Raw genomic sequence first — 24165 nt, 5'->3', positions numbered from 1 at the left:
TAGTTGGCAGGGCGAGAGATATGGGACGCAGGCGTGTGTTGTCTGCTTATTGATTCTGCGAGTCCCTGCAGGAGGCTGTTGCCCAGAACGACGTCACCTACTGTGTTTCAGCCCATTTTCCGGGCCACTCCATCCTCGTCCTGGCTGTGATTGGCTGCCTCGTCCTCGCCGGCCGTCGTGCTGGAGGGGAGACCGGGCCGATAATCTTCGACGGCCCCATAATTCTCCCAGAATTCCTCTGTTCCGACTCTCGGGGGGCCGCCGTAATTTTCCCACAATCCCTCCGTGCCTCGTTCCGCAAGTCCAGGGGGGCGGCCGCAGTCTTCCCACAATGCCTCGGTGCCCGGCGGCCCCGCGTCTCCGCACGGCGGCCGGCCGGGCACGCCGCTCGCCAGCCCCACGGCGACGTAGCCCGGGGTCGCGCCGTCGGCCTCGCGGCCGCCGCGGAGGCCCAGGATGGCGGCCACGTTGACGTAGCGCGAGGAGGAGGACGAGGAGGACGAAGAGGAGGACGAGGAGGAGTACGGGAGCTGAGAGGTGTAGCCGCTGTCGGATGAGGGGCAGCGCGCGCCGTGCGCCTGCCATGAGACCGGGGGGGCGGGGAACCCGCACACGACGCTTGCGTACCCATCGTCCCCCTCGTCGTCGTCCACGCCCTCGGCATCGCCCCCCACGTAACCCTCCCCCTCGTCGCCCTCCCCCTCGTCGCCCTCCCCCTCGTCGCCCTCCCCCTCGTCATCGCCGCCCTCGTCGCCCTCCCCCTCGTCGCCCTCCCCCCTCGTCATCGCCCCCCTCGTCGCCGTCGCCCCCCTCGTCGCCCCCCCGCTCGTCCTCCCTCTCGTCGCCGCCGCCGTGCTGCGGGTGAAGAGGGCGGCTGTCGCTGTGAAGCGGCCGCCTCTTGCCGGGTCTCACCTCGGCCTCCAGCAGCGTCGCCTGCAGCGTCGCCAGCAGCGGGAACCGGCACGGGTCACACGTGGGGGACGGCGTGTTAGTGTGTGTGTACGTGTGTACGTGTGTGATGTGTGTGTGGTGTGTGTGTGGTGTGTGTGTGATGTGTACGTGTGTGGTGTGTGTGTGGTGTGTACGTGTGTGATGTATGTGTGTGTGGTGTACGTGTGTGGTGTACGTGTGTGGTGTATGTGGGAAGGGGGACCGTACCGACTGTAACAACTACAGGGGCATCTCACTCCTCAGTGTGCCGGGTAAGGTCCTGGCAAGGATTATTCAACATCGCCTTGCTAGGCACGCTGAGGAGAGGCTTGCGGAGCCCCAATGCGGTTTCAGGAAAGGGCGGTCCTGCACAGATGCCATATTTTCTGTCCGTCTGCTACAGCAGAGGTGTAGGGAATTCCAAAAAGACCTACATCTCTGCTTTATTGACCTGGTCAAGGCCTATGATACCATCAGTAGGACTGGGCTCTGGGTTGTTCTTCGTGCTTTCGGAGTCCCTGACCCTCTGCTCACGATCATTAAGGACCTTCATGATGGTGAGCGGGCCCGGGTAAAACTACGTGGCCGGGAGTCGGAGCCTTTCCCTGTACACCTTGGGGTGCGACAGGGATGTCCTCTGGCTCCCACATTATTTAACATCTATTTCGACTGCGTAGTTCGTGAAGCCTTCAATAGCTGTACCGGGGGAATTACCATTTGGTACAGATATAATGGGAGGCTGATCGACGCCCGGGTGCGATCAAGGGATGGCTCCCTATTGGTCAACCACGTTATGTATGCCGATGATTTGGTAATAGCTGCTCATTCAGAAGAGGAGTTGGAGACGCTGCTGCTGAGACTGGAGCGTGCCACTAAGAGGTGGGGCCTTACCATCAGCCCCACCAAAACTAAGCACCCTTACCATCAGCCCCACCAAAACTAAGCACCTGCCTGGGTATTTTGTACCATCGGGCACTCCACTCCCACAACTCCCAATCGGTGATGGGGCAGTTGTGGAGAGAGTGGAGAGTTTCCCATACCTGGGCAGTGTGCTTATGACCGGCTCCAGTTTATCAGCAGAGGTCTCACTCCGAATCAGTCGAGCGGCAATATCTTTTCATCGGTTGCGTAACGCTGTGTGGAAGCTACCTGGTCTGTCGCTCCGCACGAAGCTTCAGGTCTTCTCGGCCACGGTCATTCCCTCCCTTCTCTACGCTTGCGAAACGTGGACCCCCCTAGTGGAGCATCTTCGCCGGTTGGAAACATTTAGGCTGGCCTGCCTACGATCCATCCTGGGTTTAACCAGGCTGGATTGTGTGAGGAGCTCACAAGTCCTTGAAAGATCTGGGCAAAGTCCCATCAGTGAGCTCCTCCGGCAGGCAAGGCTGCGTTGGCTGGGTCATGTAGCCCGCATGCCCGGCCACCGCATGCCTAAACAGCTTTTGTTCGGCCGGATCGAGGGGGCTAAACGGGCGCGGCACGGGCTAGAGAAGAGATGGAGTGATGTGGTACAGGAGGACGTGGAGCTGAGTGGACTTGCCGATGACTGGTACCAGCGGTGTCAAGATCGGCCTCAGTGGAGGAGGCTCGTGAAGGACGCTACTGGGCAGTTGGAGGCAGTCGCCCTCCAACAACAACGGAGGGCGGAGGAGCGACGCTCACAACAACGAGCGGAGCGCCGGGTGGCTAAAGCACAGCAAGTTGGCACAGTAGGGGGCACAGGTGGTGCATCAGCCAGTCGTCTCGGTCATCTCGGTCAGTCGACCCGTGGCACCTGGGTCTGCCCCGTGACCTCCTGCCAGCGGGCGTTCTACACTTCACGTGGCCTCAGGGTGCACATGGCCTGGCACAAGCGTCGTGGTGACGTCACCGCCACTTAGTGGCGAATGGCGGTTGTTGTTGTTGTGTGGTGTGTGGTGTGTACGTGTGTGATGTATGTGTGTGTGGTGTACGTGTGTGGTGTGTACGTGTGTGTGGTGTACGTGTGTGGTGTGTGTACGTGCGTGGTATGTGTACGTGTGGTTTATTTGCACGTGTGTGTACGTGTGGTGTGTGTATGTGTGTGTGTACGTGCGTGGTGTGGGGGGGAGCGGTGATGTAGCGGTTAGCTCTATGAACCCGGCGACCCGAGTTTGATTCCCGCTCACGGCCAACAACAGTGATGAGAATGATCTGAACCGGTGCTGGGCCTCCTCTAGGAGTACCTGGGGCAATGTGCAAACATCGCCACTGGGGAGACAAAGGCAGCCAGGCATGGTATTGACCACCCACTCCGAGTGCTGTACCGGCCTTTGTAGGTGCTCACTATTACCACTTACCCCAACAGTCTGTTAAGGCTATACGGGGGATCTTTGTGTGTGTGTGTGCTCACCAGCACGCGTGGCAGGGTGCCGGGAGCCTCTGTCACGTAGTGCAGGGCCCACGCCCCCAGCAGCAGCGCCAGCAGCAGCACCGAGAGCACCACCATCCCCACCACCAGCCACGCGTCTACACGCAACACACACACGGAGTGGCGTGCGGTGTGGCGAGTGCTGTGTTGTGGTGGCGTGTCGTGCACATGTGGGTGTTGAACCATCGCACCCGCACGTAGCCAACTGCGCTAATCGGAGGTGCTGGTGGCGCGTGGCGTGGCATCTGGAGTGGAGTGGTGTGGCGTGCGACGTGGTGCAGTGCGTGTCGTGTGGTGTGGCCGGGGAGGGCGGGGCTGGGTCCCTACTGGCGGCGTGGCGGCCCGTCCAGCGCGCCGTGGCCCGCGGCGGGATCTGTAGGCACGCGCGGCGCGAGTGGTCGCTCCACTTGCGGGGGAACTGCAACTTGAGCCGGGCCTCCACGCACAGCTCCGCTCCGGCCAGCACCTTCCGCAGCGCCAGCTCCTCCACCAGCGGCTGGTCCGGCTGCTGGTGGCACTTCTGTCGTGGGGAGGGGCGGGGTCACGGGAGGTCACGAGTGATGACCCAGGCAAGGGTCACGAACGATGACCCAGGTGGTAAGGTGTGGGGGTCACAGGAGATGTGTGAGCGCCGTGTCGGCCTTCGTAGGTGCTACTCGCTAATGGGACTTGCCCTAGCGGTGTGAGGGGGTGAGGGTGTGATGGTGAGGGTGTCGGGGTGTGATGGTGAGAGTGTTGGTGTGAGGGTGTCGGGGTGTGATGGTGAGGCTGGTGAGGGTGGTGAGGCTGGTGATGGTGAGGGTGTGATGGTGAGGGTATCGGGGTGTGATGGTGAGGCTGGTGAGGCTGGTGAGGCTGGTGATGGTGAGGGTGTGATGGTGAGGCTGGTGAGGCTGGTGAGGGGTTTATGGTGAGGCTGGTGAGGCTGGTGATGGTGAGGGTGTGCGAGGGGGTGAGGGTGTGCGAGGGTTACCCACGTGCCACCCGCGGGCGGCAGCAGCTGGCACACGTGCAGGTCCCAGCGGGCGCCGCGGTACAGCTCGGGCCGGGCCCCCGGGGCCCGCAGGGCCACCACCACCCGCGGCACCCTCGCCTCCACCTCGTCGTCGTCCACCTCCTCGTCTACCTCCACGCGAACCCTCACCTCGGGGGCACTCCACTGGGCTGGGGCAGCGAAGAGGCGTGTCTGGTGAGATGCGTGCGTGTGACGCGGTGCGTGTGACGAGATGTGTGAAGAGGCGTGTGTGTGACGAGGCGTGTGACGATGTGTGTGTGTGTTGAGGTGTGTGTGTGACGAGGTGTGTGTGTGACGAGGTGTGTGTGTGACGAGGCGTGTGACGATGTGTGTGTGTGTTGAGGTGTGTGTGTGACGAGGCGTGTGACGATGTGTGTGTGTGTTGAGGTGTGTGTGTGACGTGGTGTGTGACGATGTGTGTGTGTGACGATGTGTGTGTTGAGGTGTGTGTGTTGAGATGTGTGTGTGTGACGAGGTGTGTGTGTGACGAGGTGTGTGTGTTGAGGTTTGTGACGAGGTGTGTGACGAGGTGCGTGTGACAAGGTGTGCGGGAGTGGTGGTCGTGGTTACTTATGCCCCCACTGAAGACGAACATCCGTGGAGGGATGCGGGCAAGGCCGATGAGTCAGATGCCTTCTATGACCTCCTGTCACAGGTTCTGGCTTAAGTGGCCCCTCGGGATAGAGTCATCTTGTTGGGTGACTTCAATGCCCGAGTTGGTCATGATGCTGGCACCTGGTCTGGAGTAATTGGAAGGCATGGGCCAGATCAGCTCAATAACAATGGCAGGAGGCTGCTAGATTTGTGTGCAGCCCACGGCCTTGATTACCGACACGCTGTTCCGGCATCCACACCACATCATGGATGCATCCCGGTTCCAAGCAAGAACATCTGCTGGACTACATAGTGATGGAACAGCGGATGCGGGCCCATGTCCTTGATACCAGGACCTACCGTGGAGCTGATCTGCCCACTGACCATCGACTTGTCATCTGTAAGATGCGCCTGCCATTCTTCCACTCCGGTGGTGGGTGTACACCCAGGACCCCATTCAAACCCTTAGTGGCATGGTCTCAGCTAGCTGATGAAAGTTGCAAGCGAGAATTTCATCATCACTTGCAGCTGGGGTTGGCATTGTCCCCCACTCCTGATGTCGAGGGGAAATGGGCGAGGTTTAGAACTGGCTCATACAGCTGCAATGGCTGCTTTGGGTCCACGGTCCAGACTTCCTCAGAGACCCTGGCTGACAGAGAAGGTATTCAGCCTGGCTGAGAAAAAGCGACAGGCCCACTCCCATCGGCTACAGCATCCCACGTTGGAAGAATGAGGAGGCTTACCACAGCCTTCGCTTGGAGGTTCGGAGAGCCGTGAGGCGCTGCAAGGATGGGTGGTGGTCGCGGGTTGCTGAGGAGATGGACTTTCGCGACCAATATTATTCATAATAACGTTTTTGGGTTAGATGATGCTGGATGCAATTCCCAGCGAAACGTCGTACTCAAAAATTGTAAATGTTGTGGTTTCACGCTTCAACACACCAGTGGGCTAAAGTAGTGAACTATTTGTCTTTAGTCAACGTGACACTTTTTTGCTGATTGGCCGTGTCGGGTGGTGGAGGGTTAAGACACATTAATAAATATCGCGATCTAACCCAAACACTTTATTATCAATTATGAGGAGATGGAGTCTGCCTCAGTGGCCCACGATCACAAATCGCTCTTTAATTCCATCAAAAAAGTAACCTGCAGCGCCACACCTATTACCATCAATAGGGGAAAGAACGGTGATCCAAGGTTTGCAGATTTGCTGAGCATTTCTATGAGGTCCTGGGGGAGGGAAAATCCCTCAGCCTGGAAACATCATGGGACAAAGTGGGGATGACCCTGCTGAGGCTGCGGTGCCTCAAATAGCCATCTGTTGAGGAAGTAATGAAGGCGATCCAGAGTCTGAGACCAGGAAAGGCACCGGGCAGAGATGATCTCCCAAGTGAAATGCTGAGGGAGGGTGGCGTTTGTGCGCAGACTGCCCTACATGACATCATAACAACAGTCTGGACCACTGGACGGGTTAAGCAGGATTGGAAGGAACAGTCTGGACCACTGGACGGGTTAAGCAGGATTGGAAGGATGCCCTGGTGGTCTCCCTCTTTAAGAAGGGGGACCGCACAGACTGTAACAACTACAGGGGCATCTCACTCCTCAGTGTGCCAGGAAAGGTCCTGGCAAGGATTATTCAACATCGCCTTCCTAGGCACGCTGAGGAGAGGCTTGCGGAGCCCCAATGCGGGTTCAAGAAAGGGCGGTCCTGCGCAGATGCCATATTTTCTGTCCGTCTGCTACAGCAGAGGTATAGGGAATTCCAACAAGACCTACATCTCTGCTTTATAGACCTGGTCAAGGCCTATGATACCATCAGTAGGCCTGGGCTCTGGGTTGTTCTTTGTGCTTTCTGAGTCCCTGACCCTCTGCTCACGCTCATTAAGGACCTTCATGATGGTGAGCGGGCCCGGGTAAAACTACGTGGCCGGGAGTCAGAGCCAGTCCCTGTTCACTTTGGGGTGTGACAGGGATGTCCTCTGGCTCCCACATTATTTAACATCTATTTTGACCGCGTTGTTCGTGAAGCCTTAAATAGCTGTACCGGAGGAATTTCCATTTGGTACAGATACAATGGGAGGCTGATCGATGCCCGGGTGCGGTCAAGGGATGGCTCCCTATTGCTCAACCACGTTATGTATGCCGATGATCTGGTAATTGCTGCTCACTCAGAGGAGGAGTTGGAGGCGCTGCTGCTGAACCTGGAGCTTGCCACCAAGAGGTGGGGCCTTACCATCAGCCCCACCAAAACTAAGCATCCACCTGGATATTTTGTACCATCGGACACTCCTCTCCCACAACTCCCAATTGATGATAGGACAGTTGCGGAGAGAGTGGAGAGTTTCCCATACCTTGGCAGTCTGCTCATGACCGGCTCCTGTTTAACAGCAGAGGTCTCACTCCGAATCAGTCGAGTGGCATTATCTTTTCATCGGTTGCGTAACGCTGTGTGAAGCTACCTGGTCTATCACTTCGTACGAAGCTTCAGGTCTTCTCGGCCACGGTCATTCCCTCTTCTACGCTTGCGAAACGTGGACCCCCCTAATGGAACATCAGTCGACCCGTGGCACCTGGGTCTGCCCCGTGACCTCCTGCTAGCGGGCGTTCGACACTTCACGTGGCCTCAAGGTGCACATAGCCTGGCACAAGCGTCGTGGTGACATCACCGCCACTTAGTGGCGAATGGCGGTTGTTGTTGTTGTGTGACGCGGTGTGTGACGCGGTGTGCGTGTGTCTCGTACTGTCATCGAGCGGTCTGAAGAACTTGGAAAGCCCCCAGCAATGCGCCCCGCCCCCAGTGGGGGGCCCCCCGCCCCCAGTGGGGGCCCCCCCCTGCACGCGGGCGCGGTAGCGCTCGGCGGGGTGGTGCAGTTCCAGGGGGCAGCGCAGCACCCCCTGGCCCCCGCAGCGCGCCACCTCCGTCCACGATTGCCCGTTCCTGACAACACGCACACAACATGCACACAACACGCACACACACATCACGCACACACACACACAACACACACACAACACGCACAACACACAACACGCACACACACAACACACACATAACACACACAACACGCACACACACAACACACACATAACACGCACACAACACACACACAACACGCACACAACGCACAACATGCACACACACAACACACACAACACGCACACAACACACACAACACACAACACGCACACACACAACACATACGACACGCACACAACACACACAACAAGCACACAACACACACACAACACGCATACACAACACACACACAACACGCACACACATAACACACACAACACGCACACACACAACACACACAACACGCACACACCACACACACAACACGCACACACAACACACACAACACGCACACAACACACACACAACACGCACACACACAACACACACAACATGCACACAACAACACACACACAACACACACAACACGCACACAACACACACAACACGCACACAACACACATACAACACGCACACACAACACACACAACACGCACACAACACACACACAACACACACAACACGCACACAACACACACAACACGCACACAACACGCACACAACACACATACAACACGCACACACAACACACACAACACGCACACAACACACACAACACACACACAACACACACAACACGCACACAACACACACAACATGCACACAACACACATACAACACGCACACACAACACGCACACAACACACACAACACACACACAACACGCACACAACACACACAACACACACACAACACACACAACACGCACACAACACACACAACACACACACAACACGCACACAACACACACAACACACACACAACACACACAACACGCACACAACACACACAACATGCACACAGACAACACGCACACACAACACACACAACACGCACACAACACACACAACACACACACAACACACACAACACGCACACAACACACACAACACGCACACATACAACACGCACACACAACACACACAACACGCACACAACACACACAACACACACACAACACGCACACAACACACACAACACACACACAACACACACAACACGCACACAACACACACAACACGCACACAACACACATACAACACGCACACACAACACACACAACACGCACACAACACACACAACACACACACAACACACACACAACACACACAACATGCACACAACACACATACAACACGCACACACAACACGCACACAACACACACAACACACACACAACACGCACACAACACACACACAACACACACAACACGCACACAACATGCACACAGACAACACGCACACACAACACACACAACACGCACACAACACACACAACACACACACAACACACACAACACGCACACAACACACACAACACACACACAATACGCACACAACACACACAACACACACACAACACACACAACACGCACACAACACACACAACACGCACACAGACAAATAGTCGTCACTCGTGTTCGTGGTCGTGCTGATAAGCGAGTGGAACCTACAAAGGCCGGCACGGCGCACCTATTGAGGTGGGTGGCCAACACCACGCTCGGCCGCCTTTGTCTACCCAGTGGCGATGTTTACACACCGCACCAGGTACTCATTTGAGGTTGAGTCCACCTAGGGGAGGCCCAGGACCGGCTCAAATGATCATCACCGGTGTTAGCGTCCACATCGCCATCTCCTGATCTGTGGCCGGGGCCACGATGTTCAGTCTTCACTTGATCTCCGTGTGAGTGAGGAAGTGGTGTTCAGTCTTCACTTGATCTCCGTGTGAGTGAGGAAGCGGTGTTCAGTCTTCACTTGATCTCCGTGTGAGTGAGGAAGCGGTGTTCAGTCTTCACTTGATCTCCGTGTGAGTGAGGAAGCGGTGTTCAGTCTTCACTTGATCTCCATGTGAGTGAGGAAGCGGTGTTCAGTCTTCACTTGATCTCCGTGTGAGTGAGGAAGCGGTGTTCAGTCTTCACTTGATCTCCGTGTGAGTGAGGAAGCGGTGTTCAGTCTTCACTTGATCTCCATGTGAGTGAGCAAGCGGTGTTCAGTCTTCACTTGATCTCCATGTGAATGAGAAAGCGGTGTTCAGTCTTCACTTGATCTCCATGTGAGTGAGCAAGCGGTGTTCAGTCTTCACTTGATCTCCATGTGAGTGAGGAAGCGGTGTTCAGTCTTCACTTGATCTCCACGTGAGTGAGGAAGCAGTGTTCAGTCTTCACTTGATCTCCGTGTGAGTGAGGAAGCGGTGTTCAGTCTTCACTTGATCTCCATGTGAGTGAGCAAGCGGTGTTCAGTCTTCACTTGATCTCCATGTGAGTGAGGAAGCGGTGTTCAGTCTTCACTTGATCTCCGTGTGAGTGAGGAAGCGGTGTTCAGTCTTCACTTGATCTCCATGTGAGTGAGCAAGCGGTGTTCAGTCTTCACTTGATCTCCGTGTGAGTGAGCAAGCGGTGTTCAGTCTTCACTTGATCTCCATGTGAGTGAGCAAGCGGTGTTCAGTCTTCACTTGATCTCCATGTGAGTGAGGAAGCGGTGTTCAGTCTTCACTTGATCTCCGTGTGAGTGAGGAAGCGGTGTTCAGTCTTCACTTGATCTCCATGTGAGTGAGGAAGCGGTGTTCAGTCTTCACTTGATCTCCATGTGAGTGAGCAAGCGGTGTTCAGTCTTCACTTGATCTCCATGTGAGTGAGGAAGCGGTGTTCAGTCTTCACTTGATCTCCGTGTGAGTGAGCAAGTGGTGTTCAGTCTTCACTTGATCTCCATGTGATTGAGCAAGCGGTGTTCAGTCTTCACTTGATCTCCATGTGAGTGAGGAAGCGGTGTTCAGTCTTCACTTGATCTCCGTGTGAGTGAGCAAGCAGTGTTCAGTCTTCACTTGATCTCCATGTGAGTGAGGAAGCGGTGTTCAGTCTTCACTTGATCTCCGTGTGAGTGAGCAAGCGGTGTTCAGTCTTCACTTGATCTCCATGTGAGTGAGCAAGCGGTGTTCAGTCTTCACTTGATCTCCATGTGAGTGAGGAAGCGGTGTTCAGTCTTCACTTGATCTCCGTGTGAGTGAGGAAGCGGTGTTCAGTCTTCACTTGATCTCCATGTGAGTGAGGAAGCGGTGTTCAGTCTTCACTTGATCTCCATGTGAGTGAGCAAGCGGTGTTCAGTCTTCACTTGATCTCCGTGTGAGTGAGGAAGCGGTGTTCAGTCTTCACTTGATCTCCGTGTGAGTGAGCAAGCGGTGTTCAGTCTTCACTTGATCTCCATGTGAGTGAGCAAGCGGTGTTCAGTCTTCACTTGATCTCCGTGTGAGTGAGCAAGCGGTGTTCAGTCTTCACTTGATCTCCATGTGAGTGAGGAAGCGGTGTTCAGTCTTCACTTGATCTCCGTGTGAGTGAGCAAGCAGTGTTCAGTCTTCACTTGATCTCCATGTGAGTGAGGAAGCGGTGTTCAGTCTTCACTTGATCTCCATGTGAGTGAGGAAGCGGTGTTCAGTCTTCACTTGATCTCCATGTGAGTGAGGAAGCGGTGTTCAGTCTTCACTTGATCTCCATGTGAGTGAGGAAGCGGTGTTCAGTCTTCACTTGATCTCCGTGTGAGTGAGCAAGCGGTGTTCAGTCTTCACTTGATCTCCATGTGAGTGAGGAAGCGGTGTTCAGTCTTCACTTGATCTCCGTGTGAGTGAGGAAGCGGTGTTCAGTCTTCACTTGATCTCCATGTGAGTGAGGAAGCGGTGTTCAGTCTTCACTTGATCTCCGTGTGAGTCAGGAAGCGGTGTTCAGTCTTCACTTGATCTCCATGTGAGTGAGCAAGCGGTGTTCAGTCTTCACTTGATCTCCATGTGAGTGAGGAAGCGGTGTTCAGTCTTCACTTGATCTCCGTGTGAGTGAGGAAGCGGTGTTCAGTCTTCACTTGATCTCCATGTGAGTGAGCAAGCGGTGTTCAGTCTTCACTTGATCTCCGTGTGAGTGAGGAAGCAGTGTTCAGTCTTCACTTGATCTCCGTGTGAGTGAGGAAGCAGTGTTCAGTCTTCACTTGATCTCCGTGTGAGTGAGGAAGCGGTGTTCAGTCTTCACTTGATCTCCATGTGAGTGAGGAAGCAGTGTTCAGTCTTCACTTGATCTCCGTGTGAGTGAGGAAGCGGTGTTCAGTCTTCACTTGATCTCTATGTGAGTGAGCAAGCGGTGTTCAGTCTTCACTTGATCTCCATGTGAGTGAGGAAGCGGTGTTCAGTCTTCACTTGATCTCCATGTGAGTGAGCAAGCGGTGTTCAGTCTTCACTTGATCTCCATGTGAGTGAGGAAGCGGTGTTCAGTCTTCACTTGATCTCCATGTGAGTGAGCAAGCGGTGTTCAGTCTTCACTTGATCTCCGTGTGAGTGAGGAAGCGGTGTTCAGTCTTCACTTGATCTCCATGTGAGTGAGGAAGCGGTGTTCAGTCTTCACTTGATCTCCATGTGAGTGAGCAAGCGGTGTTCAGTCTTCACTTGATCTCCATGTGAGTGAGGAAGCGGTGTTCAGTCTTCACTTGATCTCCATGTGAGTGAGGAAGCAGTGTTCAGTCTTCACTTGATCTCCGTGTGAGTGAGGAAGCAGTGTTCAGTCTTCACTTGATCTCCGTGTGAGTGAGGAAGCGGTGTTCAGTCTTCACTTGATCTCCATGTGAGTGAGCAAGCGGTGTTCAGTCTTCACTTGATCTCCGTGTGAGTGAGCAAGCGGTGTTCAGTCTTCACTTGATCTCCATGTGAGTGAGGAAGCGGTGTTCAGTCTTCACTTGATCTCCGTGTGAGTGAGCAAGCGGTGTTCAGTCTTCACTTGATCTCCATGTGAGTGAGGAAGCGGTGTTCAGTCTTCACTTGATCTCCATGTGAGTGAGGAAGCAGTGTTCAGTCTTCACTTGATCTCCGTGTGAGTGAGGAAGCAGTGTTCAGTCTTCACTTGATCTCCGTGTGAGTGAGCAAGCGGTGTTCAGTCTTCACTTGATCTCCATGTGAGTGAGCAAGCGGTGTTCAGTCTTCACTTGATCTCCGTGTGAGTGAGCAAGCGGTGTTCAGTCTTCACTTGATCTCCATGTGAGTGAGGAAGCGGTGTTCAGTCTTCACTTGATCTCCGTGTGAGTGAGCAAGCAGTGTTCAGTCTTCACTTGATCTCCATGTGAGTGAGGAAGCGGTGTTCAGTCTTCACTTGATCTCCATGTGAGTGAGGAAGCGGTGTTCAGTCTTCACTTGATCTCCATGTGAGTGAGGAAGCGGTGTTCAGTCTTCACTTGATCTCCATGTGAGTGAGGAAGCGGTGTTCAGTCTTCACTTGATCTCCGTGTGAGTGAGCAAGCGGTGTTCAGTCTTCACTTGATCTCCATGTGAGTGAGGAAGCGGTGTTCAGTCTTCACTTGATCTCCGTGTGAGTGAGGAAGCGGTGTTCAGTCTTCACTTGATCTCCATGTGAGTGAGGAAGCGGTGTTCAGTCTTCACTTGATCTCCGTGTGAGTCAGGAAGCGGTGTTCAGTCTTCACTTGATCTCCATGTGAGTGAGCAAGCGGTGTTCAGTCTTCACTTGATCTCCATGTGAGTGAGGAAGCGGTGTTCAGTCTTCACTTGATCTCCGTGTGAGTGAGGAAGCGGTGTTCAGTCTTCACTTGATCTCCATGTGAGTGAGCAAGCGGTGTTCAGTCTTCACTTGATCTCCGTGTGAGTGAGGAAGCAGTGTTCAGTCTTCACTTGATCTCCGTGTGAGTGAGGAAGCAGTGTTCAGTCTTCACTTGATCTCCGTGTGAGTGAGGAAGCGGTGTTCAGTCTTCACTTGATCTCCATGTGAGTGAGGAAGCAGTGTTCAGTCTTCACTTGATCTCCGTGTGAGTGAGGAAGCGGTGTTCAGTCTTCACTTGATCTCTATGTGAGTGAGCAAGCGGTGTTCAGTCTTCACTTGATCTCCATGTGAGTGAGGAAGCGGTGTTCAGTCTTCACTTGATCTCCGTGTGAGTGAGCAAGCGGTGTTCAGTCTTCACTTGATCTCCATGTGAGTGAGGAAGCGGTGTTCAGTCTTCACTTGATCTCCATGTGAGTGAGCAAGCGGTGTTCAGTCTTCACTTGATCTCCGTGTGAGTGAGGAAGCGGTGTTCAGTCTTCACTTGATCTCCATGTGAGTGAGCAAGCGGTGTTCAGTCTTCACTTGATCTCCATGTGAGTGAGGAAGCGGTGTTCAGTCTTCACTTGATCTCCATGTGAGTGAGGAAGCAGTGTTTAGTCTTCACTTGATCTCCGTGTGAGTGAGGAAGCAGTGTTCAGTCTTCACTTGATCTCCGTGTGAGTGAGGAAGCGGTGTTCAGTCTTCACTTGATCTCCGTGTGAGTGAGGAAGCGGTGTTCAGTCTTCACTTGATCTCCATGTGAGTGAGGAAGCAGTGTTCAGTCTTCACTTGATCTCCGTGTGAGTGAGGAAGCGGTGTTCAGTCTTCACTTGATCTCCATGTGAGTGAGGAAGCAGTGTTCAGTCTTCACTTGATCTCCGTGTGAGTGAGGAAGCGGTGTTCAGTCTTCACTTGATCTCCGTGTGAGTGAGGAAGCAGTGTTCAGTCTTCACTTGATCTCCGTGTGAGTGAGCAAGCAGTGTTCAGTCTTCACTTGATCTCCATGTGAGTGAGGAAGCGGTGTTCAGTCTTCACTTGATCTCCGTGTGAGTGAGGAAGCGGTGTTCAGTCTTCACTTGATCTCCATGTGAGTGAGGAAGCAGTGTTCAGTCTTCACTTGATCTCCGTGTGAGTGAGGAAGCGGTGTTCAGTCTTCACTTGATCTCCATGTGAGTGAGGAAGCAGTGTTCAGTCTTCACTTGATCTCCGTGTGAGTGAGGAAGCGGTGTTCAGTCTTCACTTGATCTCCATGTGAGTGAGGAAGCAGTGTTCAGTCTTCACTTGATCTCCGTGTGAGTGAGGAAGCGGTGTTCAGTCTTCACTTGATCTCCATGTGAGTGAGCAAGCGGTGTTCAGTCTTCACTTGATCTCCATGTGAGTGAGGAAGCGGTGTTCAGTCTTCACTTGATCTCCGTGTGAGTGAGGAAGCGGTGTTCAGTCTTCACTTGATCTCCATGTGAGTGAGGAAGCGGGTTCAGCCTTGATTTGATCTCCGTGTGAGTGAGCAAGCGGGTTGCCCTGCATCTTCTGTACGGGGGTTTGAGTGTTGCCTGCCGCTCGCATTGCGCCGTGGGTGCTCCCCACGCGCTCCGGTCGCCTCGCCCCGTGTATACAACCGGCTCGTTCGTGGAGTTGGCCCACCCTTCCAACATAGGACCACAGAGCTTGGACAGACTGCCCAGAGACGCGCCCATCCGGCGTTTCTGTCGTCTTTGTTGATCTGGAATCTGCACGGTGTGGGTGGGGGTGTAGGTGGGGGTGTGGGTGGGGGTGTGAGTGGGGGCGTGGGTGGGGGTGTGAGTGGGGGTGGGTGGTGGTGGGGGTGTGGGTGGGGGTGGGGGTGTGAGTGGGGGTGTGGGTGGGGGTGTGGGTGGGGGTGTGAGTGGGGGTGTGGGTGGGTGGTGGTGTGGGTGGGGGTGTGGGTGGGTGGTGGTGTGGGTGGGGGTGTGGGTGGGTGGTGGTGGCGGTGTGAGTGGGGGTGTGGGTGGGTGGTGGTGTGGGTGGGGGTGTGGGTGGGGGTGGGGATGGCGGTGTGGGTGGGGGTGTGGGTGGGGGTGTGGATGGGGGTGTGGGTGGGGGTGTGGGTGGGGGTGTGGGTGGGGGTGTGGGTGGGGGTGTGGATGGGGGTGTGGGTGGGGGTGGTGGTGTTGGTGGGGGTGTGGGTGGTGGTGTGGGTGGGGGTTTGGATGTGGGTGGGGGTGTGGGTGGTGGGTGGGGGTGTGGGTAGTGGTGTGGGTGTGGGTGGTGGTGTGGGTGGGGGTGTGGGTGGGGGTGGGGGTGTGGGTGGGGGTGTGGGTGGGGGTGTGGGTGGGGGTGTGGGTGGTGGGTGGGGGTGGGGGTGTGGGTGGGGGTGTGGGTGGTGGGTGGGGGTGTGGGTAGTGGTGTGGGTGTGGGTGGTGGTGTGGGTGGTGGTGTGGGTGGTGGTGTGGGTGGTGGTGGGGGTGTGGGTTGGGGTGGGGGTGTGGGTGGTGGTGTGGGTGGGGGTGTGGGTGATGGTGGGGGTGTGGGTGATGGTGTGGGTGGTGGTGTGGGTGGTGGTGTGGGTGGGGGTGTGGGTGTGGGTGGGGGTGGGGGTGTGGGTGGGGGTGTGGGTGTGGGTGGGGGTGGGTCACCTCACCTGAGGAGCTGCACCCTGTACGTGGTGTCGGCCCCGCCCCCTTCGGGGGGCTCCCAGCTGAGCACGTGGTTGAAGTCCCGCGAGCTGATGGTCACGTGACGCGGGGGAGCGCACTTAGTCACGGAGCCCCCCTGGCTGGGGGTCAGGGGTCCCGGAGTGGGGGACACTTTTGGGGGGGGGGGTGGGGTACGCATGGGAGAGAGGGGGACAGGTGGGTTAGAGAGGGGACAGTTGACCTGCATAGCACGAGGAGGGCACAGCCCGAACCGTCTGTGCTTTGACCACAATTAGAAGGGGCGGCGTTTTCTTTCGTTTGAATGCAACCTCTTGACCGGTTTCGGCATTCGGGTGTCTCATCAGCAGCCTTATTGCGGCACAGCGTGTTGCGTGGTGTCAGTGTGTAGTGTGATAGTGAGGCACGTGTTGTGTTAAAAGCTGACATCCCCCTCTCACCGCCCCCCACGCCCCTTCGCGCATTCGACGTTTCTCCTGCACGGCGTCCATGCCGCAGCCTGTATCCACAGTGGTAGTAGCAGTAGCAGTGGTAGTGGTAGTAGCAGTGGTAGTAGCAGTGGTAGTAGCAGTGGCAGTGGTAGTAGCAGTGGTAGTGGTAGTAGTAGTGGTAGTAGCAGTGGTAGTAGTAGTGGTAGTAGTAGTGGTAGTAGCAGTGGTAGTAGTAGTGGTAGTAGCAGTGGTAGTAGCAGTGGTAGTGGTAGTAGTAGTGGTAGTAGCAGTGGTAGTGGTAGTAGTAGTGGTAGTAGCAGTGGTAGTAGTAGTGGTAGTAGCAGTGGTAGTGGTAGTAGTTGTGGTAGTAGCAGTGGTAGTGGTAGTAGTAGTGGTAGTAGCAGGGGTAGTGGTAGTAGTAGTGGTAGTAGCAGTGGGAGTAGCAGTGGTAGTGGTAGTAGTGGTAGTAGTAGTGGTAGTAGTAGTGGTAGTAATAGTGGTAGTAGTAGTGGTAGTAGTAGTGGTGGTAGTAGCAGCGGTAGTAGTAGTGGTAGTAGTGGTAGTAGTGGTAGTAGTTGTAGTAGTAGTGGTAGTAGCAGTGGTAGTAATAGTGGTAGTAGTAGTGGTAGTAGCGGTAGTAGTAGTGGTAGTAGTAGTGGTAGTTGTAGTAGTAGTAGTGGTAGTAGTAGTGGTAGTAGTAGTGGTAGTAGCAGTGGTAGTAGTAGTGGTAGTAGCAGTGGTAGTAGCAGTGGTAGTAGTAGTGGTAGTAGTGGTAGCAGTGGTAGTAGTAGTGGTAGTAGTGGTAGTAGTAGTGGTAGTAGTAGTGGTAGTAGTGGTAGCAGTGGTAGTAGTAGTGGTAGTAGTGGTAGTCGCAGTGGTAGTAGCGAGAGAAGGGCGACAGGGAGGCGTCTGACCGCCGGTGAGCGAGCGAGTGAGCTGGTGACTCGGTGAGTGCCGGATCGGCCATCAACTCCTACTGCCGCCACGGTGGCGAGGAGATGTTAACTACCTCGCCTGGTATACAGGAGGTCGTGGGTTCGATCCCAACCCTGACTCCTGCTGCTGTATATTTGGAGTTTGCATGTCTCTCTCATCATCATCACGGTGGCTAGGATATGTTAACTACCTCGCCTGGTCTACAGGAGGTCGTGGGTTCGATCACAACCCTGACGCCTGCTGCTGTATATTTGGAGTTTGCGTGTCTCTCTCATCATCATCACGGTGGCTAGGAGATGTTAACTACCTCGCCTGGTCTACAGGAGGTCGTGGGTTGGATCCCGACTTTGACGCCTGCTGCTGTGAATTTGGAGTTTGAGTGTCTCTCTCCCCGTGGTCGCGTGCGTGGATTTTTCTCCGGGTCCTCCGGTTTTTCCCCCTCCAACATTTAGAATCAACACCACGTGTTTAGAGCACAGGGTGCTTCAATTTTTTTTAAACATGGGACTATCGCTTTTTTATGGAAAAAGAACGGATAATACACTGATAATGTGATAACAAATGTAATGTTAGTAGCTTCAAAAAGTCTCCACTCGTTCGCCATCATTGTCAACGCGTGGCCTGGAATCGTCTCCAGGTGGTCTCCAGAGCCCGGAGGCGGCACATTTCCTGCGGTAATTGTTGCCAATTCTCAGAAGTGTGAACATTCTTTTGAAGCGCACTCCCTTATTTAGCTGCGACAATACATTTCCACGCGACGACGACGATAACGACGACGAGCCACTTATAATAATAAAATGGGTTTTTCCCTTTTTTTCGGGAAACAAAACTGAAACATTTTACAAGGATTCACGTCTGCATTCACCACAATACTTGCGGTCAAATGTTAACAAAAAACACTCTGATAATATATGCATTGTCCTTGAAACTGATTGGTCCACACCAGAGACAGCTTTCTTTTGAGCCTTGACCCAATTGGTGCTCGGCCAGAGGACTCCAAAAGGCGTCCACAGCTCAAAGACAATGCACTGAGCATCTACATCATTAGACCTCCTTTGCCAGTACCAAGATATGCTCACCCCGAGCCCTCATTACTTTGATAGTGCAGCATTGTCTGTGAGCTGTGCGCCTTTTAGCGTCCTCTGGTCGAGCACCAATTGAGAGGAGGCTCAAAAGAAAGCCGTCTCTGGTGTGGACCAATCAGTTTCAAGGACAATGCATATTTTTTTTTCACCTGAGGACGGCTGCTTGTGTTGTGGCCGAAACGTCGTGAGAATTGTATTTTATATTGTTTTATTTTTTATTATTTCCCGTCTACGTGACTTTACAGAAAGAATCAAGAAGACAATGCATAGATTATCAGAGTGTGTTTTTTGTTTGCATTTTGACTGCAAGTATTGTGGTTAATGCAGACATGAATCCTCGTAAAAAGGTTTCAGTTTTGTTGCCAGAAAAAAGGGGGAAAAACCTCATTATATTTTGGTACTGGCAAAGGAGGTTTAATGATGACGAGCCACTTCTTTGGGCTATCATGAGTGAGCGCCAGGCCGCTCCTGAAAGCGAGTTCACGTAGCCCCGGTGTGGGCCTTACCCTGCTGGTCAAATAACAATGACAGTCAAATAACGAGAATCGTTGTAGGGATGGGATATGAACGCACCACGGAGCTCACGATTTAAATGCCGCTGGCTGCTGCTGCTGGGTTGGCAGTGGTGGTGCACGGCACAGCCGACAGTGACTCAACGCGTTCATCAATGAACGCCGCGACGTTTCGGGCAATGACCCTGCTTCACGTCACCGCAGATGTGGCATCAGCGTTCCACGTGGGAGGCCGCGCTTTGCCGAGAAGTTTGTGGGGGGGGGGGTGGAAAGGGGGGGGGTGGAGAGGGGGGGGTCGGGAAGGAGAGGGGCAGTTGCGGAGGGGGGCAATGAGGGAGGGGTGGGCGAGGGGTGGGCGAGGGGAGGGGCTGAGGTGAGGGGCTGAGGGGGAGGGGAGGGGCTGTGGGGGAGGGGCGGGGCTGCGGGGGAGCTGTGGGGGAGGGGCGGGGCTGCGGGGGAGGGGGTGCTCGCTGTGTTTCTCGGAACAGCAGCAGCAGCAGCAGCAGGAGGCGGGGCCCGTGCTGGTGATGTCACGGCGCGAATGACGCATTCCCCGTCAGCAACTCGCAGGGGCGGCACAAACACACGTGTACACGTACACACACACACGCGTGTACACACACACACGTGTACACACACACACACACGCGTGTACACACATACACACGCGTGTACACACATACACACACGCGCGTACACAAAGACAAATATCCCCCGTATAGCCTTAACAGACTGCAGGGGCAAGTGCTGTTAGCGAGCACCTATGAAGGCTGGCACGGCACACGAGGGGGTGGGTGGCCAACACCATTCCCCGGCCGCCTTTGTCTCCCCAGTGGCGATGTTTACACACTTACCGGGTACTCATTTGAGGCTGAGTCGACCTAGGGGAGGCCCAGGACCGGTTCAGATAATCGTCACCGTTGAGGGCCGTGAGCGGGAATCGAACCCGGGCCGCCAGGTTCGGAGCGCAGCGCGCTAACCGCTGCGTGGTCTTGTCTCCCCCCTAGGTCGACCCAGCCTAAAATGAGTACAGCTGTACCTGGTGCGGGGTGTGGGGAGACAAAGGCGGCCGGGCGTGGTGCTGGCCACCCTCCCCCCCGTGTGCCGTGCCGGCCTTCACAGGTGCTGCTCGCTAAGAGCACTTGCCCCAGCAGCCTGTCGCAGGCTGCACGGGCGTCTTTGTGTGCGCGAGTCGTGGGCCGTCTCACCTGGGTGCACAGCTGCCGTGGCGACGGAGCGGCTCATGGCGACGACGATGATGGCGTGGAGGGAGATCGCGAGGCGAGCCATGGATCTGCGGGCGTGTTCCTCCTCCTGCCCCTCCCGCGATGTCTCCAGGCTCGTCCCAACTCGGCGGGGGAGCGTCTTCCTCTCCTCGTCTCCAGCGCAGTTCCTTCCCTTCCCGTAAAATAGCGCGTGTAGGTGTGTGTGTGGGTGTGTGTGTAGTTGTGTGTGCGTGTAGGTGTGTGTGTCGGTGTGTGTGTGTAGGTATGTGTAGGTGTGTGTGTAGGTGTGTGTGTGTGTAGGTGTGTGTGTGTGTGGTGTGTAGGTATGTAGGTGTGTGTAGGTGTGTAGGTGTGTGTGTAGGTGTGTGTGTGTGTGCGTGTAGGTGTGTGTGTAGGTGTGTGTAGGTGTGTGTGTGTAGGTGTGTGTAGGTGTGTGTAGGTGTGTGTAGGTGTGTGTAGGTGTGTGTGTGTGTGTAGGTGTGTGGTGTGTGTGTAGGTGTGTGTGTGTAGGTGTGTGTGTGTGTAGGTGTGTGTGTATGTATGTGTGTGCGTGTAGGTGTGTGTGTAGGTGTGTGTGTAGGTGTGTGTGTGTGTAGGTGTGTGTGTAGGTGTGTGTGTGTAGGTGTGTGTGTGTGGTGTGTGTATTCACGTGTATGTGTGTCTTGGTGTATACATGCGAGTGGGGAGCGGTGGCGCAGTGGTTAGCGCGCTGCGCGACTCACCCGGCGAACCGACTTCGATTCTCGCTCTCGGCCAACGCCAGTGACGCTTTTCTGAACCAGTCCTTACACCCCCCCCTAGGTCGACTCAGCCTCAAATGAGTACCTGGTGCGGTGTGTAAACATCCCCCCTTTGGAGACAAAGGCGGCCGGGCGTGGTGCTGGCCACCCACCCCACGTGTAGCTTCTTAGCACTTGCCTTAACGGTCCATTAAGACTCTATGGGTGACCTCTGTGTGTGCGCGTGCCTCTGTGTGTGCGCGTGCCTCTGTGTGTGCGCGTGCCTCTGTGTGTGCGCGTGCCTCTGTGTGTTTCGTGTGCCAGTGTGTGCGCGTGCCTCTGTGTGTGCGCGTGCCTCTGTGTGTGCGCGTGCCTCTGTGTGTTTCGTGTGCCAGTGTGTGCGCGTGCCTCTGTGTGTGCGCGTGCCTCTGTGTGTGCGCGTGCCTCTGTGTGTGCGCGTGCCTCTGTGTGTGCGCGTGCCTCTGTGTGTGCGCGTGCCTCTGTGTGTGCGCGTGCCTCTGTGTGTGCGCGTGCCTCTGTGTGCATGGGCGTGTAGGTGGCGCGTGCGCGTTTACCTGCGTGTGCGTGTACCGCGTGCACGCGCGTCGTCTCGAGTGGACGCCTCGCTCCGCTCGCCTCACCCGACTGAGCAAGCGAGCTCGACGGAGCCCCAATAGTCATCGACTCTTGAGGCTGATGACTAAGCCCCCCCCCCACTTAACCCCCGCTGCCCTCGAGGGCTCGGCCACGCGACATTTGAGTAAGAAAATTCCCAGCGCCACCCGGAGCAGCTCCCGGCAGGAGGAGTGAGAATGTGAGGGCGTGAGTCGACAGACTGAACGAGTTGCGTGCGTGTCTCTGTGTGTGTACAATCAGCGCTTGCCCCGACAGTCTGTGGAGGCTACACGGGGGACTTTTGTATGTGTATGGGGAGCGGTAGTGTTGTGGTTAGCGCGCTGCGGTGCGAACCCGGCGACCCGACTACGATTCCCGCTCACAGCCAGCACCAGTGACGATTATCTGAACCGGTCCTGGATCTTCTCTAGGTCGACTCAGCCTCAAATGAGTACCTGGTGTGTAAACATTCCCCTTTGGAGACAAAGGCGGCCGGGCGTGGTGCTCGCCAACCACCTCCTAGTGTGTGCCGTACCGGCCTTCATCGGTGCTACTCGCTAACAGCACTTGCCCCAACAGTATGTCAAAGGCTATACGGGGGATCTTTGTCTTTGTGCACTCAACCGAGGGGGTGCCCAGAATCAGACATCGCTCGCCACTGGTGTGAGAGGCGTGTGGTTAGGAGTTGAAGTCAGCTGGCCGCAGCGTCAACGTCCTGCGGACAGCGCCGCTGGGCGGCTGGAACGCAGAGGGGTGGTGGTCGTCCTCTGCGGATGAGGGAGGCTCGTGAAGGACGCCGCTCCTTGGGCAGTTGGAGGCAGTCGCCCTCCAACCACAACGGGAGACAAAGGAGCGACGCTCACAACAACGAGCGGCTGAAACGCCACACATTGGCGCAGTGGGGGGCACTAGGGCTGAACGATTAATCGATTTCAAATCGAAATCGCAATTTGAAATAAATGCGATTAGCAAATCGCAAAGGCTGCGATTTTAAAAGTCCAATTACTTTATTATTGGAATTGTTTAATATTTTTTATTATAACTGTATGTTTTTTTATGTTTTATTGTTTTATTTCAATTAATAAATACATGTTGGAAGCAATTAATACATTTTAAGTTCTCATCCTTGCATTAGAATATATAGAGCAGTTCATATTTTGATGGCATCATGTGGTAATGCTATTACACAGTGACTATTGAACTGAAGCTTGACTTTTAAAAATAAGAATCGCAAATCAATCACAATATCTGTCAGAAAAATCGCAATTAGACATTTTCCCCAAATCGTCAGCCCTAGGGGGCACGGGTGGTGGATCTGCCGGTCGTCTCGGTCAGTCAAGCCATGGCACCTGGGTCTGTCCCGTGACCCCTGCCAGCAGCGAGCCTCCCACGACGCTCCGACTGCCCTCACGAGCCTGGCGCAAGCGCAACTCCTGCGGCGAAGGGCGACTGTAGTTGTCGTCCATGTGGCTATGTCGTTTGTTAACATCCCCACTGGGGAGACAAAGGCGGCCGGGCGTGGTGCTGGCCACCCACCTCCTCGTGTAGCTTGCAGCACTTGCCTCAAAGGTCCATTAAGACTCTATGGAGGACCGCTGTCTTTGGTGTGCAAGTGTGTGCGTGTGTCTCTCTGTGTATATGAACGTGTAGGTGGTACGTGTGCGTTTACCTGTGTGTCCGTGTAGGGGTGCACGTGCGTCGTCTACACTGTGTGAGCAGCAGAGGCCTCAACTCCGCTTCCGTCGGGTGCCCATTCTCTCTGCATCAGCTGCGTAAGTAACGCTGCCCCGCGGAGTCCGCTGTGCCCAGAAGCGTCCCTTTGGCTACGGCGAATCGAGACGATCGCCCCGGGCCCCGCGCCTTGGGAGGGAGGGGGGCGGGGTGTCAGGTGTAATGCTTCAGGTTCAGTTCGAAGGCGCTGAGGCCCCCTGCTCCACGGAGGGCCCTGAACGCAGACGGCGCGAAACGAACTCCCCTCCCGTGGGCTTTGCGGAGGAGCCGTCGTCCTCTGGCTCGCCACGAGACGCCGCTAAAGCAAAGCGTGAGATCCGCCGGTTCCGGCTGCGTGGGATCGAGTGTTGTCCCCTCGCGCGCGTGGATCTTCTCTGCGTGCTCCGGGTTCTTCACACGCACGTGTATAATAAACACGCCCAGGAGCGCCTGGAAGCAGCGGTTCTTGATTCTTACTGCAGCCTTGGTTTTCAGTCGTTAAAAAAGATGTATAATGTTAAAGAACCGAGAAAGAAATTGATGAAACAAAGTAAGTTGTAACCTACGTGCCCGTGCTTAATTCGTGTATCGATGATTTACCCTCTAAACACAAATCTGTCCGTGTCTCGCTACCCTCAGAGAGGGTACCAGGCACGCCCAGGCGGTGCGAGGTGCACTCCGAGTTAAGAAACCGCTGCCTTCGATGGCTCCATGTGTCGCAAGCAGAGAGAAGGGCGGCA

The 24165-nt window shown here is 55.2% G+C and overlaps 1 protein-coding gene across 1 annotated transcript; it reads right to left on the bottom strand.

Moving 5' to 3' along the window:
* Positions 1-107: 107 nt before the first annotated feature.
* LOC144735793 (uncharacterized) lies at positions 108-21804 on the bottom strand. Its single transcript, XM_078618314.1, has 9 exons — positions 21676-21804; positions 20364-20553; positions 16179-16344; positions 7669-7865; positions 4293-4483; positions 3647-3839; positions 3302-3417; positions 770-933; positions 108-546 (listed from the first exon to the last, which is right to left on the bottom strand). Exons 2-9 carry the CDS (start codon positions 20443-20445, stop codon positions 108-110), a joined length of 1548 nt encoding a protein of 515 aa, XP_078474440.1. The 5' UTR covers positions 20446-20553; positions 21676-21804.
* Positions 21805-24165: the final 2361 nt, after the last annotated feature.

The sequence above is a fragment of the Lampetra planeri genome, chromosome 57, assembly GCF_965212315.1.
Source record: "Lampetra planeri chromosome 57, kcLamPlan1.2.h2, whole genome shotgun sequence".
Lineage (NCBI taxonomy): Eukaryota > Metazoa > Chordata > Hyperoartia > Petromyzontiformes > Petromyzontidae > Lampetra > Lampetra planeri.
This window is presented reverse-complemented; position numbering and strand designations above follow the sequence as displayed.

Excerpts from the sequence above, each read along its gene's own strand:
- LOC144735793 (XM_078618314.1), bottom strand. The coding sequence starts at position 20,445 with ATGGCTCGCCTCGCGATCTCCCTCCACGCCATCATCGTCGTCGCCATG. Across the intron at positions 3,418-3,646 it reads GACGGGCCGCCACGCCGCCA|ACGCGTGGCTGGTGGTGGGG; the intron begins GTAGGGACCCAG and ends TGTTGCGTGTAG. Across the intron at positions 934-3,301 it reads GCACCCTGCCACGCGTGCTG|GCGACGCTGCTGGAGGCCGA; the intron begins GTGAGCACACAC and ends GCGACGCTGCAG.